Raw genomic sequence first — 17,758 nt, 5'->3', positions numbered from 1 at the left:
TCCTCCTTTCAGTCAACAGGTTTCTTCCTAACCCCCTGCACTCTAAGCCGAGCAATTCCTAATGTCAATCAGTAACATAAACAGAAGTTTTATCCAACCTTGCTCTGTCGATATCAATCCCATTCCTAAAAACTCTTTAATGTGACAATCAAATAAATATTAATGTGAATATTTACTCCATTCCCAGCCCTTTGATATATTCATTCTTTAATACATTTACCTATTGATCCTCCCTATTACTGAACAGGGTCCATTTTTTCATAATAAACAATGTTTACAAAAGATGAAAATCTCTATTTTAAAATAGGCAAACACAAATCAGTAAGCTCGATTGCCCATCTTCTTGCGAAAATGCCTATCAAATGCCCACTCCCTCAACCGTTGTACAGAACCTAATTATCTCCTTTTATTAATATAAACAACGTAATGATTAATGTAAACAACCGGTGTGCAGTTGAGGCAAGTAAGGTAATGCTGGAACTTGTGAAAGGTTAAAAAAGGATATGCAAATCCACAAAGGACAAACCCTGCATAATAAAAAAATGGAAATAAAATAGATAAAATAAAAATTTTGAAGCACTACTAAACTGATTTTTGCGATGATTGACAGATGGCGTGATTAAATTGGAAGTAACTAGGTTATCGCATGAAGAGTGGGTCATCAGACCTCCTGTGGAATTCATCAAGGAAATGTAAGTGACAGGGAGGTGTTTCGGTCATGCCTGTCAAATATCAGAGTGTTTAAAAAAATACTCTCTTCACAAATTTTCAGGTTCATTTCAATCTCAAGGCTCTGGCTGGTTGTGACAACGTTGGTGAATAAAACATCCGTCCAATTCTAGCAACCCATAAACCGATGAGTACTTTTAATCCCATTTAATGCATCGAATGCATAATGATTCTTTAAGAATCTGAAGAGTTGCTCAAGGGTTTTAAAGAACGGCATGTTTAACCAATCGGAAACTTTTGTTTTCCAACAATCCAGGCAAATTTCGAGGAGTGTTTTCTTGCACAATCTTTGTGTAATTTGCTGTTTAATATTTTTGATGAGAAACCCGACTTTTTATGAGAGGCAGTACTGCCTCTGTAATGCAGTTCTCCCAAAAGGAACGGTTTTCCATATTGTGCGCGTATTCTTGGGGTGTGGAATTTCGGAAAAAAGCATACCTATATATGTTTTTAAAATTAAATTTAAAAAATGCTGGTGAGAAATTGTCCTTTATTATGATCTAACGCTTTTCCCCTGGTATAAGGCTCAGCGTTTGGCAACAGCGACGTCAATTCTCTGTTCCTTTTCCTCCAAGCTAACCGCTTCAACAATTGTTCGCCTAATTCACTTTCACAACTATTTGTTGCGGACATAAAATGAGCTAGAATTTCCGCTAATAAATTAAAAATATGCAAGCAATGCTAAGTAGGTAAATAGTTAATGAAAATGTTAAGTTTTGGCTTCTATGATGGATCAGTGGGCAAGTGAAAACCTCGAAACGAATAAAAGTAAATGAGAAGATGCATTTCAATACGGATGGGAAGTGTCAAGTGAGCGGAGTAGAAGTGTTTCTACCAACAATAATACCAAGTTGTTGATGGGCATCAGCCGTCTTGGAGCTCCACCAACGAGCATTAAAATAGATGTGCTCGATCACTGACTGGAGGTATTTTCATGCTTGCACATGAATTTGACAATTTGTTGTCATATTGACAAATTTACTTAAGAGCTGTGTGTATAAATCCAAGGGTAAATGCCTAGTTCTTCACATATTTGATGGAAATAACCCTTAATCAAAAATGGGTTTGACGAATTTTGGCTTATGTAACACCACTTTTAAGGATGATCATCACAAAGTTTGAAGAATTCCCCAAGTTATTTAACATTTGTGCGAGTTAATCGAGGTTATTTAGCTGAAAGTCTAGCAAAATTTTAATTTGGTTAACTGAAGTGCAAAGAAGCCAGCTTTTCAAAATAACTGTAGAAAATACTGACGATACAGGTAGTGAAGAATGGAAGAAGCATTGACAGCATTACCAATGAGGCGTGATCACTCTTGCATTTAATTGTATCCGCTTCATCCCCACATTTGATCTGTAGAAAAGGAAGCTACACCAAACGATAGCCGAGGTCTGCAGTTGGCGAAAACCTACTTTGCCTCCTGTATCAACGAACAGGCCGTAAATAATCTCGGTTTGAAGCCGATCAAGTTGATATTAACACAACTCTTCGGGGGCTGGCGTCTGCTGCCCGAGAACACAGAGGGCGGTCGTTCGGACGGTGGAGAAGATGTCTTTGGTGTAGGCAAATACGACCTCACGGCGCTTGTTCAGACCTTCCTACGCTTCGGCCATGGAGTAGACATCTTCCAACTCCTGATTGAGAAGGATCCACGAAACTCTCAACGATATGCCATTACAGTGGGTTAATTGTTTTAAAGCCCCTTGAATGTTCTTGTTTATATTGTAAGAGAGATTAATTGAAAATGCAGTTATTTCACTGCCTTATGATTATCTCTTGAACTCGATAATTAAACAACCCCTTTAGCAGGGCTGTTAATTTTAAATTTGTGATTTATAGGGTCTAATTGAAAAGCGATGATTTGTAAAACCCCCTTTTGTATTTCGCATTTGGTTCGCTATTTACACATAATTTTCTCTAGAAGTAAGTGTTGCCATTATGATGATTACTTTCTTCTAATAAGTTTTTGCCCTCAAATATTGTAAAGTAACTAAAAAGTAATGCTATCTTTTTGCACTTTCAAACTGAATGTACTGATACTGAGGTGAAGAATAAATCGACTGAGATCTTCTACCAAAACTGTCAATTGTCCTTATTCTCTCACTGCAACACATTTACGCCACTAACTTTGCTGTCCTCGCGACGCTGCTATAGTCACTTAAACGGAAAACTTTAAGATTACGAGAGTTCTATAATGCGACAGCTTTTGTCTTTTTAAATAATATACAAAGTAAATTTTTTTTCTTTGGGCTTCTGGCTGATCAAATTTGGTCTTCTTTGATGATTTTTGAAAATTCTAATGCATAAGTTGCTTCTTACCAAAATCACCTTCGTCAGTATTCACAGGAATGATATTTTATATATTTTGGACGAAATGCTTTTTCAGTAAGGCTTACGTTTAGGAGTCGGTGATCTTGCTTACTGCGTATTAAATTACATGCCAGCTACATCCTGTGCTCGCACATTAGATGAACTGAATTTGTATACGATGCGCTCAGTGGAATGAAATATTATCCCCATTCCAAGCCCACACACTGAGACAACGAGGTTTGTTGATTCCTCCACTCACTAGAAAGGCCGGGTTTTCCACCGTGCTGAGGCCTCGGATTGTTTTAGTTAACCCCGAAATTTACATCTTTCTACTTAATTAAGGTAGTTTTTACAACTTTCAGTGATCTTTTGATCTAACGATTAAGCCAATTAAAATATCCTTTCATTATTCCATTCAGAAATCATAAAAAATTCACTTCAATTCTTCAATAAATTCGTCTGCCAATCCACATTTATTTTCTTGGATGTTGAAGGGATGGGGCGTGATCACTAAGTTCATTTGTCTTAGAAAGTAAATGTGCAAAAAAACCTAATTGAGCAAGTCTTTTTACAATTTGCGAAATTTCAGTGAAGCCAGTCCCTTTGTGATGATTCAGTGGTTTGAGGTGAATTGTCATGTGCTTTGTTTCAGCTTGCACCAGGCGAACTCAGTATGCTGCCAGAATACTATCTCGACACTTCAGATGCCAAAATTAAAAGGGCAAGTGCACGTGCCTTTCACAAACACCTATGCTTAATTTCGGGCAGTCTTGTTGATTATTTTTTTAACTGCACTTAATACTACTTGTTTTTAATAAAGTAATCAGAATGGCCCTATTAATTAACTCATTTCAGTAAATAAAACGCATAGTACGTCGAGGAATGATGTAAATTAATCTAATAATTACTTGAAGAAGTCTGCTAAACTAGAATAATGTGCCTCCGCCACTTTATGCAAATGCTTTGAGCTGGTGGGAGCATATACTACTCATTTGCGAACAAGTAAGCAAATGGAACTGAAATGTTTGTTTGAATTTTGCCTTTCAGGTGGTTCAGCACTTTCGAGAGTTCATGCGCACCTATGCTAGAATGCTGGGTGTTGCGGAACCTGAGCTCTTAGCCATGGATGCTATTTATGAGTTGGAAACGTTGATGGCACAGGTGGGCAACGAACGATTTTGCGCCTTACCAACCCTCCTTTTCAGTAAAATCAAGTCATTTGAACTTGGAATTTTAGAACATGGAACCAAGAGCTCGTCAGAGCATTGAAACAAACTTTTTCAAGTTGAATATGACTGAACTACAGAATTTTTGTCAAGTGGTACGTTACATATCGATAACTCATTCAGTTTGAAAACTACGTTTACCCATTTAAAATAAGTAAATCATAACTAAGCCAGCTATGGGCTAATAAACTATCGAAAAAGGTGTTTTATTCGGATTTACTAGGTACTAATTCTCACATGATTCAGGGGTGATTTCATGAGTCGATCTTTGAATTAACTTTCATTATTTTATCAATTTTGGGCTTGTGGAGATTGACTGGAAACGTCTATTCAACGGCCTATTTAGTGCAGTTAACTACTCCATCACGGACTCCGAGACGGTCATCATTGGAGATTATCCCTTCTTTGAAAAGCGTTGTAAAGTCTATGCTGAGTATATGGCTTCTGCAGAGAAAATCAGGTAAGTTGCATCCTCCAGTAGCTCGAATGAGCATCTCACAGTGCGATGTTTTAAGCTCTTTATTTGAAACGGGTTCATGAAAAATACATTTTAACGCATTACTGGACTGAGTATTCCAAAACCTGTTTATTTAAAAGGAAGATATCCGCTCAATCTAGTCGGTAACAGCTGCTTTTCGTTTCAGTAGCTTCATCACCTACCCCGTTTCAGGTCATATTTTTCTTGGATTGGTAAATGAGAGTTCGGCTAGGTTGATTTTGTTTCTTTCAGTATTATTTCGTCTTTTTAGCTAAAAATTAGATCTCCATCCACTTTTTGAAATGGATTCAAAGGTACTTATGTGGATGTATTTCTCCATTGTATAGCGGTACATATAGCGCTGTAATAATGAGCCCTTGAAATTCGTCTAAATTATCACCTTACGAACTTCAGTCTGGCAATTACACTTTGGCTTTTAATAACTTGCAGAGTAGTCCATGACACTGCAATTTGGAGAACTCTGTGGTCAACAACACCCTTTATGCCATCTACGCTCCGCAAGGAAATTGAAGTATATGAACAGGCTAGTACAGGTTAGTAAAAATATTCTTATTTCTCCTTCGTAGAATGTAGGAGAATAGACTTCATTTCGCTTCCAGTAGCAATTTTTTTGATTGCAGTGCATTAATTATTACTGATTGGGCAAGTCTCATTTTTATCCATTTCCCCATTGTATTAATTATTCGACGTCAATTCGGAATACTGTTCATGAATTTGTAATCCGCACAATCAAATAAAACCATATTTTGTATGATTTGGTTATTATTTTGAAAGATTGAGGCACAGTACCACCCAATTCAGGGATAATAAATGACCCAGTTAGAATCATTTTCGTTGCTACTGCTCCTACTTATGACATTTAAAGTGTTTTTTTTCTTGAAAACCGCAATCTCTTACGATTATTATTATTAATTTTATTAAATTCTTTACTGAGTTTACTATACCGAGCTGGTAATACTGTACCATTCGCATTAATAAAGGCGTGAAGGAACAGCCTCAGCGTTGGTTATCGTGTGTGCGCAACACAGAGGAGTACTTTGGGATGACAATTGCAAGAAAATTCGTGGCCCAGCACTTTGATGAGCGAAGCAAAGAAGTGGTAAATTTATTCCATGTCCCCTGCTTGATCATCATTCTCCATCTAGGCAACGAAAATGATTGGAAAAATAAAGCAGGCCTTTAAGAGTTCCTTTTACCAGGTGGATTGGATGGACGACAAGGCAAAAAAAGGCGCCGAGGAGAAGGTCCGTTTACAAATTTTATACTATCTCATTCGCCTAGGTTGACATGATGGGCGACTCCATTGGTTATCCTGACGATATTAATGATATTGAGAAGGAGAACAAGCCGTTCTTTGCAGTGGTGAGTTGCTCCGTCCTCTTCATTAATCCAGTCGTGAATTTACAGCAAGGTAAATTTTGAATCCGTTATAGTCAGGATATCAACTTTTGTAGTGTGGCATTTGAGTTACAAGAAATTAATTATACTTAACTTAAACTAGAGATTGAAAATTCCTAGTTGTAAGACTTTATAAATCGTTTTTAGGATTCGCTGGACAATGGCACTTTTCTTGACAACAGCTTTACTTTGGCCCGATCAAAGGCGCTCATTTTGTTGCGAAAACTCTTCGATGAAAGCCTAAAAACGTACGTGTGATCATAACCTTTTTCAATTAATATTTGTTTCTTTGCACAACTGTATATCGCCTGTGGAAAAAACGGGTCTCATGGAAGTGACAAGTGATTTTTCTCTCACCTCCTGTCTCCTTGATACACCAATGCAGCCAAGTTGTCACGCCTCGTTTGATTTTTTGCAATGGGTCGGAAACAAGAAAATCCCCTTTTTCTGGTTATTTATTACAAAAGTCGTGCACGCACACATAGGCATAAGCATACACATACTCCGGAGCCGTTCTCTGTACTTCAGCTCGCTCATTAATTTACATTAACCATGAGGCAAAGCAATCAGCTTGAATTTTCATCTTTCTGGATTGTCCTCAAGGTGGCCGATATTCCAGTCACTATGTTAATTTTTTTTCTGCAGATGGGACATGGCTCCTCACATTGTGAATGCCTTCTACAATCCCCGGGAAAACCACATCTACTTTCCCGCGGGTATTTTACAAAAACCCTTCTATGATGCCTACTATCCGCTTGCTCTTAACTATGGCGGAATTGGAGTGGTGGTTGGTCACGAAATTGTTCACGCATTTGACAGGCAAGGTAAGCTATCACAATAACAATTTGCTTTACAGTGCTGGAATTTTATGGATCGTGATTTTATTGTGTCGAACATTTTAAACGTCTGTACTTTTCTTCTAGGATCGAAGTACGATGCGAAGGGCAATTTGCGTCAATGGTGGAGCGAAAGCACACGAGCCGATTTTGAGAAAAATAGTGAATGTATGGTGCGCCAGTATGGCAACTACACGGTCCAGGGAAAGAATGTATGCTAATTGGTTCTTCCTCCTCTCTCCCTGGACTTCCCCTTATAACCACTAATGCTACAGTTTTTGTGCGGTTTCGCAACCTTTTAAGCCTACACAAGGTAACGTCTCCGTCCTTTGCATAGGTTGATGGACACCTAACGCTTAGCGAGAATATCGCAGACAATGGTGGAATAAAAGCAGCTTATCGGGTAGGTGAATCGAGCCTCCCTGTTACGAGGCTGCCAATGGGAAAGTCTGCGCTATTATGAAGACCTCTATCCCTCTCGATTATAGGCTTTCCTCAAGCTACAAGGGGAGGAAGGTGCACCCCATAAACTGCCAGGCATAAACCTAACATTCAATCAACTCTTCTTCATCTCGTTTGCCCAGGTTCGTCATTATGATGATTTTTTCGCGCAACCTTAAGGACAACATGATAATCCCATAGATATGCAAATTTTTAAAGTATGTTTGGCTGTATGCAAATAGATACTTTGACCTTAGCATAACATGTTTTTTCAAGAAACGGCCCTAAGTAATTACAATTGTTGAAACACCAATGTTTCGATGGAAGGCAAAAATACTCTCCACGCCTTCTTTCACGCTAAGTAAGGTACACAATTGGGTAAAATTGCTTGAGACACTTATGCCTGGAGAAGGGAAAAAAAACCATAGTGAAAGAAGCGCAAAATTTACACGGGGAGTTTAAATAAGAGAAGTAGATTTCGTTTTTAGCTATATATATGGCAGTACGAACCTTTATATCGGACGGGAGTTGATTAACTTGTCTAACATTCAAATACCACTTTCGGTGGTTTCGATACAGTTGAGAAGTCTTGTATTCAGTACTCTCCTGTTAATGAATTAATTTGGCAAATATAATTCTCCCAACCTCGAATCCAAAATATTTGTCCAATCCACAAATCTCACCATAAATTTCTCTCCCTTACCATTTTCTCTTGGGTGTTCACTGTCAATGAAGAGCAATATAATCCAATGCAGGCTTTTCAGGTTACTGAATAGGATTTCGTACTTTTTTACTTTTTGATTGAATATAGTTAAGGGTGAACGCAAACTAGCCTTAGTTTAATAGGCTAATCAAAAGTTAAGTAATTTTTTGCCTTTTAACTCTCCATAAATGAAATCATGGCTTTTAAACACTACGTGGAATGCTGCCTACGTAGTATGAGACGTTGAATTAACTGCCATCCATTTTTACCTCCTTGGTTAAGGCATAGACCAATGTAGCACCAGAATCAAGGGAAAAAAGAAACAAAATTGAAATTAGCGCCTCGTGCCCAAAGAATGGAGAAAAGCCTCTGTCAGTCAAGTTTGTATAAACGTGGTTGTACAATCACGTTAATCACTGCTCCACTTAAAACGCTTTCAATAAAATCAAATACCACTGACGGAATAGCGTAAACAAATTTTAAATAATTTAAAATTTTCGCTTATTAAAATAGTTGCTAAATGAACCCTATTTACCATGTCTATTGTCCAAGATATCCGGTCTCCTCAGTATTTGCTTATTTGCATAACGATAGCGCCATACGCACTACAGGCACACTATTTGAAGTGCCTTCGAACGGCACAAAAGTTTAAAGTTTCCTTTTTGCTAAAATACCAGACTCCATGGACGGTAAAGTTAAAACGATAACGAAATCCTATTTTTAATTATGTCGCAAAAAAACTACTTTCTTAGCGTGTTTTTGCAGGTTTGGTGCAAACGCCAATTACCCCAGGCTGCACTGCATACGGTCATGTTTGACGTTCACGCACCTGAACGATACAGGTAATAAAATTTGTTCCTTTTCTTTCCACATTACATACACCTTTCCCTACTAGTGAATATCAGACACACTTGCTGTCATCATAAGAAACCTCCTTAATTGAAAATGGCGAGTCTGCTATCCACCTCCGTTTACAAAACGCCAAGCATCCACGGCGCCAGTAGAGGGTTCATTTTAGCATGAAAATTAATTACCCGACCAAATAAATAACTGTTTTGGTGCAATGGTGAAAGTCTATCAATTGGGTGAAAAGTCACTTTTATCTTCGATTCCTTGGTTTATAGGGTCATAGGGACACTGTCAAATTCGGACGACTTTGCTGAAGCGTTCTCGTGTCCACGAGGATCTTGCATGAACCCCCCAAATAAGTGTGTTCTTTGGTAATATAAAAGGCTTGGACTCTCTCTTGCCCCCTTCCCTTCCACTCTCTCACTCAGCCGTCCACACTTGTACATATATATGCCCAGTTAATTGCATACTCAGCTACTACCACTACCACCACCACGACTTCTCCTTATGTGCGCTTGCATGCTCCTTGTCTATTTTGTTCTACCGCTCTCTCTCCCTCTCTCGCCATGTCTCGTTGAATTTCCTAGCCTCCCTTTCTCGATCTATACCGCTCCCCTCGTCAGTTCAGTTCTGCCTGTGCATTCGTGCTCTTTTTGTCCTCCCTCTTCCTCCTCCTCCCTCCTCTCCTCTGCTACTCCCTCCACTGTGCGTTTGCGTTGAGAAATTATTATAATTTGAAGTGTTGCTTATTTTTTCCAAGGTCTATTTTATTCAAAACAGGCTTGCGGCCTTAATTACTTTGTACTTTCATCGAGTAATTTTAGTGCTAGCGTGAACATTTATCAACTTTAAATTAATACACTTGTCTGATAATGTCCATGAGATTGTTTTCGGAAATGGACACCGCACGAATTCGCTTCGCACATTTTAGAAGTGTGTTACTGTGCATTTTGGTTAGTACTGTTGCTTAAAAATAAATAGTAATGTAAAATACGATTGCATAAATGCATTGATATAGGCTGAAATCGGTACCACTTATTTGCATCACGGTCACTTATCATTGCAATATACAGGGAGGGTTTCAGAATTCTTAGTGCAGAAAACCTTAGTTTCAAGCTCATAATCAAAGTTAAATACACAGTTTTCAGCAACACATGCTTGGACTGCTTAATGTTTGTTTCTGAAATGTCACAGCCCTTGAATGGTATCAAAATTTGTGGGTAGTAGACAGTTAGTGGGATGAACCTTTCATCCAGACAATTTATTTGGTGGCCTAGGCTTTCCATACTCCACAAGTGTCGCCTTATGTTACCTTCAGATACTTTCGGTCTTTCCAATTCCTCAAAAAGGTAGTAATAAAAAGGGAACCGATTTTGAGTCAGGCGAATAACAAAAAATTTATCTAAACTTATAAAATAACAGCCTATTCAGCGTCCGATTTGCTTCTTAAACCATTAAAAAGATGGTATCTTTGTCGTAGCTACACAAGTTGAAATGCTTTTATAGCGCTACAAACCCTTCCATCACACAACGCACCCCTTTAGCGATATTTGCGGCGGACTATCGCGTTACTGCTTCTTTGGAAGTATCACACAGGGATGGAATTGTTTTATGGTTGGAGTGAGCAAGGTGAGTCGCAACGCTTACCTCGCTGTGTGTTTGCACATGGCGTTGGATCTTCGAAGCACCACGGGGGCCAGACCGAGCCCAATGTAATTTGAGGTCTGCAGCTTAGGCTTTAAACGACTGTCTGTGTTCAGCTTTCCTTCTACTTTCTACTGACCTCTTGGCTAATATTGCAACGCATTTGATAAGGAAAAGCACATCTTAAAGTAGAAATTACATGTTAAATAAACAATAGGTGTTTAAGCAGAGATTTGGATGAAAGCAATGCTATTTTTGGAATTTCGTCTTCTTTTTTTATCACTTGAATTAAAATATCGTCATAGCACATATTTTTGTCTTTGATAATTGGCTTTAATTACCACTTGGGGCTAAGTGGTCTAGACCAGAGCATAACGAGTGCACTTAATACCACTTTACTAGTGAACCAGTTAGTAAAACCAGTTAAGCATATAATCCGGTATTTGTTGATTTGCATGCATTTAACCTATTAGTCCTAAAATGCAAGCCTTATCCTATGATTTGTTCCAAATTCTTCTGTGATTCATCATTGAATAAGCTAAGATCTATGATAATTTGATGGAGGTTCAAAGTATTTCTGGAAATGCCCCTGATAGACAGGGCGAAATCGAAGTGAAATATTTATCATCAAAGCAGCTTGTATAGTTTATTTTAAAAAGTAAATAGTAGTGAGTTTCTAGGTTCCCTTTGTTGCTAAAAAAAGCCTGATTTTACGCTCTGGGATGGAAGACGGATATTTATGCTCAATAACTCTGACAAGTTTTTTTCGATAGATATTAGTGACATTTCATTTGTAGGACCCGATAGAACATCAGGCGGCAGAAATAGCGGTCAACGAAACCACATGCATTTCATCCAAGGACTTGTTGCGCTAGCCTGGGATTATGATCGGTTAGTGATTTAAACTTGTAATTACGCATTCGACCCCATGACACCTTACCGTAGTCATGAAATGCGGTTGGTCAAGTCTGAGGTCACCAGATGTAACTGAGGGTGTTATAAAATTTGTATTTGTGATCCCTCTTCCCTTTTACTCTCAGCAGTTGCAGTGTTGGCAGTCAACACGTATGTGCACAGGTTCCATATTACGTGTAAATGGTTAAGTGACGCCCAATTTTGTGTACCTTAGTGTACTTGTACAAGTCCTGCCTGAGAATATAGCTCCAGCTGAAATCTCAATTGTGTCAACATTAGCCAGGACAAAGTAATAGAATTTCGATTTCCTACCAGGAACTCAATGCAAATTTGTTCATTTGTTATACTTGATGCATCTCACGTCAAGGAAGATCTTTGTGCCTTTTGCTGCATAAGACGAGAAGTTTTATTAAAGTTTAGCATCACACTTATAATGCTTCTATTTAATTGTATTTTGCTTTCGTTTTGTAATTCTGCGTAAACGCTGGGAAGACCATGCTACTTTTATTTCACAGTAGATGTAATAAAACTCTTGAAAGGACTGTGTACTCGGTGAAACCGTACCTTCCATATTAATAAAAGTGAATGTAATGCCAGTGTGTTAATTTGATATTCTTCCCTTTTTAATATTTTCCTAACATATCCTAAATTAGGTTATCTTTACCATTGCTTGGCAAAGTTGTGCAGCTTTTCTCCGGCACGAATAATAGCCTGGAGACTGATTGATAAATTGGGGTATCTTGAGCATGTACCGTTTCGTCCTTTAGCTCTCCCTTAATTGTCATCTCGATCATTGTTGGCGGAAGGAACTCAACTACAAACTGCCTGAAGCATCATGGGTTTGCGGTTTTTGCGCCCCCGTGGTCGTCGTTTGGGTGTAGCCATCTCCAACACAGATGATTTCTGGCTTTCGTGCATGCCTTTGCGTGTATGTATGCATGTAGTAATCGCCATGTGCCCGTCATGCATAAAATCCTAGCGGACATTTGCATACTTGTGACTCATCGGACGCAGACTCCTGCCGAGAAAGAGGTAGATGCACACGGCTGTGGGTGTGTGTACGTGCCTATTATCATGCCTGCACATTCGAAAGACAAGCTCTCTTGGGCTCGGCAGTTGCAGTAGCAGAGGCAGCAATAAGCAGCAATGCATTCTGCATGGCCACCTTCTTCCTTGCTACGTTTTGTCGGGTGGGTTTACTAAAATTTGGCCAAATAGGTTTAGGGAAAGGGAAAGTCATATTTATTTCAGGACGCGCCTTAGCACTGACGGAGGTAGGAGGCTAACCAGGGTAAAATCGTGCTTCCTTAATGAGGTTACTCGAATCGTTTATAGTAGTAACTCCGTTGCTGCAAAATATATCGACGGGGATTACAATCTCCTCGAAAAATTACCAGAATTTGGACGATTTCTGGCATTATTAATTTTTACTCACTTCGTATATACACCAAAATTTGTCTCATCAGTTGGTCAAAATACTGATTGTGTTTATGAAGTGCTTTATATAGTAGGGAAAAAGGGGTTGCCTACGTGGAGAATGCTAGGAATCAGGTTTGTGATGCTGTTGACATCAAGATGTGATGTTCAGTGACTTAATTCTCCTATTAAAACTTGTAGCTACCAATGCATTTACTCCATTTAATCAAAACCCTGAGTAAATTTGTGGCAAAAAAGATCACTTTTAACGGCTAATTGCATCAGAGTTAATACAACTGACCGAAAAATAAAGATCTTTTAAAAGCTTTAAGAAGTTTGAGTGTAGGTTAAAAGTAATTCTAGATATTTATTTCATCGGGGATGGTTTAGTTAGAAGGGATTGGAATAATGTTTGATGAGTAGCTGCAAATTTTTTTCACAGTCATAATTGCCGGTCATGGCTCTAAATTTTTTGCCATCTTTTTAATAAAATCACTCCAGTATGAGCCCCTGAAGATATGAAGCCCACTTTTGTATTAACTTAACTGCTATCATTAAGAACTTTCTCAATTTCCCGTGTAAATTTTTCAACCCAAGGCCCTGGAAATTTTGTATTTATATGAATGCTCCAAGCAGCCACTCAACTGCAGCAGTAATGTACGTCAACAACTTTAAGAAAAGCTGGACGCCTTGGCAGTGAAAGTTTGTTGGCGATCAAAAGAGCAGTAATCGTTTTAGCAGATGGCTGCAATCTTCTGTGTTCGGTCAATCACCTGTCAATTTGTTCGCTCTTTGCCCTTCTCTCTCCCACATCCTCCTTCTTCCTAAAAGAATTAAATCTCACTTCAAATAGCTGTCATATAAATGTCATGAAGCAAACTGTCGTTAGATATACGCTGTTTTGAAACAACTCTTTAATTCGTCTAAATGCTAAAAATTATAAAATAGAGTAGAATTTTTCATCTAGTTTTAGAAATGCTGCAAAATTAACATTTGTCAAACAGGCATATGGACTTAATTCATTTTTACTATCCTTCTAACAAGAATAAAGATTTAGTAAGTCGAGATAGCATTTTTTAACGGAAATGCGTTTATTTTAAAGACTCATTCACTTTGGTCTTCTGTCAATGGCATTTTCGATAACACTTTGCCACCCCTTCCTTACATCCCCAAGGTGGGCTCAGAGCCTGTAGCTAAATCCTAGAATATGCATTGGTATGTCGACTAAATTCATTTAATTTGTCCTCAATAAAACGAAAAGGAATGTTTTGAACATCCAACTCACGAGACCGCCTAAAGGTGGAGGCTGGGAAACGTAACTCCAAAATCCTTTGACAACTTGAATCTCGAAACAGTCCTCTATAACTTAAAATACGAGAAGCAATTTTGGTTCTCATAGATGAATTTGAAGCTTCCTTAAGACTGTACTTCTATAGCCAGACAGATATCAATTAAGAAAACTTGTTTGATGTTACCGCAAATAGCTTATTTTCGCCCTTAGCCCGGATGCAACTTCTACCACTGATGGGAGTGGCGTGTATATGTTTGTATTTCCATGTGTGAGAAGAAAGGCAAAAGTGACGTTGGTGGCATGCTAATAAAGAAAGACCATCTGTGCTATGCATCATAAACTGATTACGGCACAAAATTCAAAATGATAAAATCTGACACTTTTCCCACCATAACAGCATTGTTTTAGACGTTCGCTTGGTAGGAATCAAAGTAGGCGGCTTCAGATGAGTTTTTGGTGTCGATTTTGCGGCACCCCTGGATTACCACCGCAGATGTCAAAAGATACACGATTGTGAAATCGGAGGGCTTAGAGGCTGGCACCATAGACGGCACAAGCAGAAATCCATATCACGAATAGGAGCCTAACAAGACCAATGTCTCGACCACGATATTCTGAATGTTTAACCGGAAATGGAGTGAGGAACGTTGTTTTTAAGTCATTAGACTTTCGTGACCTCCCTGTGACACGCATGTGACACCCTGGCTTTCTACTTGGTCTTTATTAGCTTATGATAAACACTTATATCAAATCATGTGGCTAACAGATTGGTTAGATTTAAGGCAACAAAAGATATTGAAAATGGTCCTAGCCTGATTTAATCACATTTTTTTGGTTTTTGATAAGCAATTAAATTGTCTGAAAAAGCTAATGCAAAAGGTGTCACATTGGAGTGACAAAGAATCTGCAATGTGGAGATCTTTCTTTCCTTTAAAATCTTGGATTTAAATAGACAAAAAGACATGTGTTTTCGCATTCCCCACTCTAAAAGAAGTAACTACTACTGGCTACCAAATTTGAGTTGTTGCTCCTTTTCACTGTCTGTTGAATACCACTTAATACCAAAATGTATTTCTGTGCCTTTATTTAAGCGGCAAGGACAAAATTTAGGAACGGGATTTAATATGACTTTCTAAATCTGGTTTCGCGAAGTTGAAATCCAGTCCAGAGATTGGCACAACTCCTAATAAAATTGACGTGATATCATCCTACTAAAATGGTTGAAAGAATTAAGGGTGGATAAGATGCGTTGAAAAGTCACCTTTTGGAATTGCTTCTTTTAAAAATACATGAAACATGATGCTACTTGGTTTTCGCTATCAGCACTTTTTACAATTCATTTATAGTGCTGTGAGGGACCTCAAGTTTTTTTAAGAATGAATGTATACCAGTTCAATTGTTTCTAAACATGTTAAAAAAACACACTAGGTTCTGAAGCCTCGATGTATTTGGTGTGATGAGTTTAAACGAAATTTACATTTTTAATCAGATACCACAAAGGGTTTCGAGTCAGATTTGTTCGGAAATAACCCGTTTTATGGACTTTGTTTGCTGTATGTAGAAGCGTCAATTCATGGTCAGCAATCATTTCTTATCAGCCTGACTCATCAAGTAGAAATGGGTTCGGCAAATAATGCATTGCTTTGTTACACCTTGATTAGCGTAACTTTTTTCCCATTTACAGGAACGGTTTTCGTCCCCTGAGAGTTATTTACAAAGATTGTAGTTCGCAAAACGACTGCGGTTTATACAAGCCATCCAACTCCTCAATCTATCAATACACTCGAACAAAATACTAATACTCACAAGGTTTCAGAGATCCACACGCTTTTATCACTCATCCAATCATAAATAAGACACCTATGAATCTGCCTTTTGCAAAATTTGGGGAAAATGAGATGTAATGCCAAAGTTTCTCCAAACGGTACCACTTGTGGCATTACAACACTTTAAAGAGAGGAACTTTTGTTACTTTTCCTCCACGGACCCAGCCAACTAGTCTACCATGCTATTCTGCACCTTTTAACGGTATCCTAGCACCCTTCTTTCTTGCCTCCTCTCTATCCATAGTCGAGTTTAGTGTAATTTTTTTGTCTCCCAGGTCAATTCAGTTGCATTTGCGATTTCTTCTCCCTACCCTTCCCTCCCCTTTTCATCCCAACACCAAGCAAAGAAAGGTCGTTGTTGATGGCATTGACGTCTTGGTAGTAGTAGAAAACGTGATGCTGGAAGAGGAGGGGAAGGTGGGAGCGGAGAGGCAAAGTTTGGTACGGGTGCTGCAAAAAACCAGGACATGATTTATGCGGAGGGGGAGAAAGAAAGGGGGAAAGAAGAGGCCATGGGGTGAGTGAATCCAAGCCTTGTACTGTTTCAACGCTGCCGAGGTCACACCAAAGACAACTTTTTCCGCTACAAAAAGGAGCAGGACCTTGTGCACCTGGATAAACAAAGTACACACCTTACGAATGTGGCCCTCAAAACCGCATAGCGAGCGTCGCAAAGGTAAGGGAGAGTCTCTGTGCGTCCAACTGCCTCCCTCCTCCCAGAATTTGGATTATACTGTAGCGAAAAGTGAAGACATGTTAAGTCTTTGATTCTCCCGCTGCTCGGGTATTGCGCGAAATTGATGTAAATAAACTACGCCACTGTGATTAATTAATGGTTCTGCTCACAAATTTCCAGGTCTTTAGCAGTTGCTGACAAATGGTAATTATCAAGCGAAGGAGCTCACCTCTTGGCCTAGCAGATGCAATTCGACCCTCGGGATTTACTAAACCTCCCGTTACTACTAGACCGGTCTAAATGTCCATTGTTGTTTTGTAATTCATATCACATTTTAGGTCCCCCGTTCCTTCACACTTTCCGAGAGCATTACTGAGATTGAAGTGTGAATAAGACGAGGAGTTGTTGATGCCAAACATCGTGGTAAGAAAAATAGACATCGTTGTACATAGAATTTGTTGATACATTTCAGTCATAGCCTAAAAAGAAATTCATAGTAAATTACGAAGTGGTTTCCAAAGTTTAAAACTCTAATAAATGTAGAACACAGTAGGAAAGAGAGAAATTAAGTTCGGATTTAATTAAGACCTTTAAAGTGAACGTTCTGATGATAACGACTTACCTTGTCAATAGTTACCATTTGATCCCTACGTTTACTGACATCTGTGTTTAGGATTGTTCTGCATAAACTCCCACTTTGTGACCCATTAAAATCTCAGTTTATATGGGCTCAGAGGCGTTAGGATTTTAGACACCCTCGAGCACAGCAATATAAGGCAGAGTCGAATGGACGAGGGGAGCTGAATAAGTTGTTTCGATGTCATTTCAATCATTTTGTTGATAATTAAATTCTCGCCTGTTCCAGTGCGATCATCAGGGGTCCAGGCAAACCAAAATTAAATTTTTTATCAGGTTGTTATTTCAATGGAACTAATGGATCAAATTGACTTTCAACATGGAGGTACTAGTAAAGTCCTATCAGGTATAAGATATCAAAG

At 38.7% G+C, this 17,758-nt stretch overlaps 1 protein-coding gene across 1 annotated transcript in view; it reads left to right on the top strand. All coding sequences in view use genetic code 11, as the record gives it.

The window, feature by feature from the left end:
- The window catches only part of EGR_03437 (Endothelin-converting enzyme), a gene marked incomplete at both ends in the record, with an annotated part of 10,908 nt that extends 1,541 nt beyond the window's left edge, over positions 1 to 9,367 (top strand). Inside the window, 16 exons of the mRNA XM_024492686.1 lie at positions 2,090 to 2,409; positions 3,703 to 3,765; positions 4,088 to 4,201; positions 4,278 to 4,361; positions 4,578 to 4,726; positions 5,195 to 5,298; positions 5,746 to 5,864; positions 5,911 to 6,009; positions 6,047 to 6,127; positions 6,311 to 6,411; positions 6,809 to 6,987; positions 7,087 to 7,211; positions 7,337 to 7,402; positions 7,488 to 7,583; positions 8,909 to 8,985; positions 9,268 to 9,367. Coding sequence (XP_024352819.1) covers positions 2,090 to 2,409; positions 3,703 to 3,765; positions 4,088 to 4,201; positions 4,278 to 4,361; positions 4,578 to 4,726; positions 5,195 to 5,298; positions 5,746 to 5,864; positions 5,911 to 6,009; positions 6,047 to 6,127; positions 6,311 to 6,411; positions 6,809 to 6,987; positions 7,087 to 7,211; positions 7,337 to 7,402; positions 7,488 to 7,583; positions 8,909 to 8,985; positions 9,268 to 9,367 — 1,877 coding nt within the window. The remainder of the gene's footprint in view (positions 1 to 2,089; positions 2,410 to 3,702; positions 3,766 to 4,087; positions 4,202 to 4,277; positions 4,362 to 4,577; positions 4,727 to 5,194; positions 5,299 to 5,745; positions 5,865 to 5,910; positions 6,010 to 6,046; positions 6,128 to 6,310; positions 6,412 to 6,808; positions 6,988 to 7,086; positions 7,212 to 7,336; positions 7,403 to 7,487; positions 7,584 to 8,908; positions 8,986 to 9,267) is intronic.
- Positions 9,368 to 17,758: the final 8,391 nt, after the last annotated feature.

The sequence above is a fragment of the Echinococcus granulosus genome (assembly GCF_000524195.1).
Source record: "Echinococcus granulosus chromosome Unknown EG_S00018, whole genome shotgun sequence".
In the NCBI taxonomy this organism is placed as follows: Eukaryota; Metazoa; Platyhelminthes; class Cestoda; order Cyclophyllidea; family Taeniidae; genus Echinococcus; species Echinococcus granulosus.
Note: the sequence above shows the minus strand (reverse complement) of the source record. Positions and strands in the feature narration are given on the sequence as shown.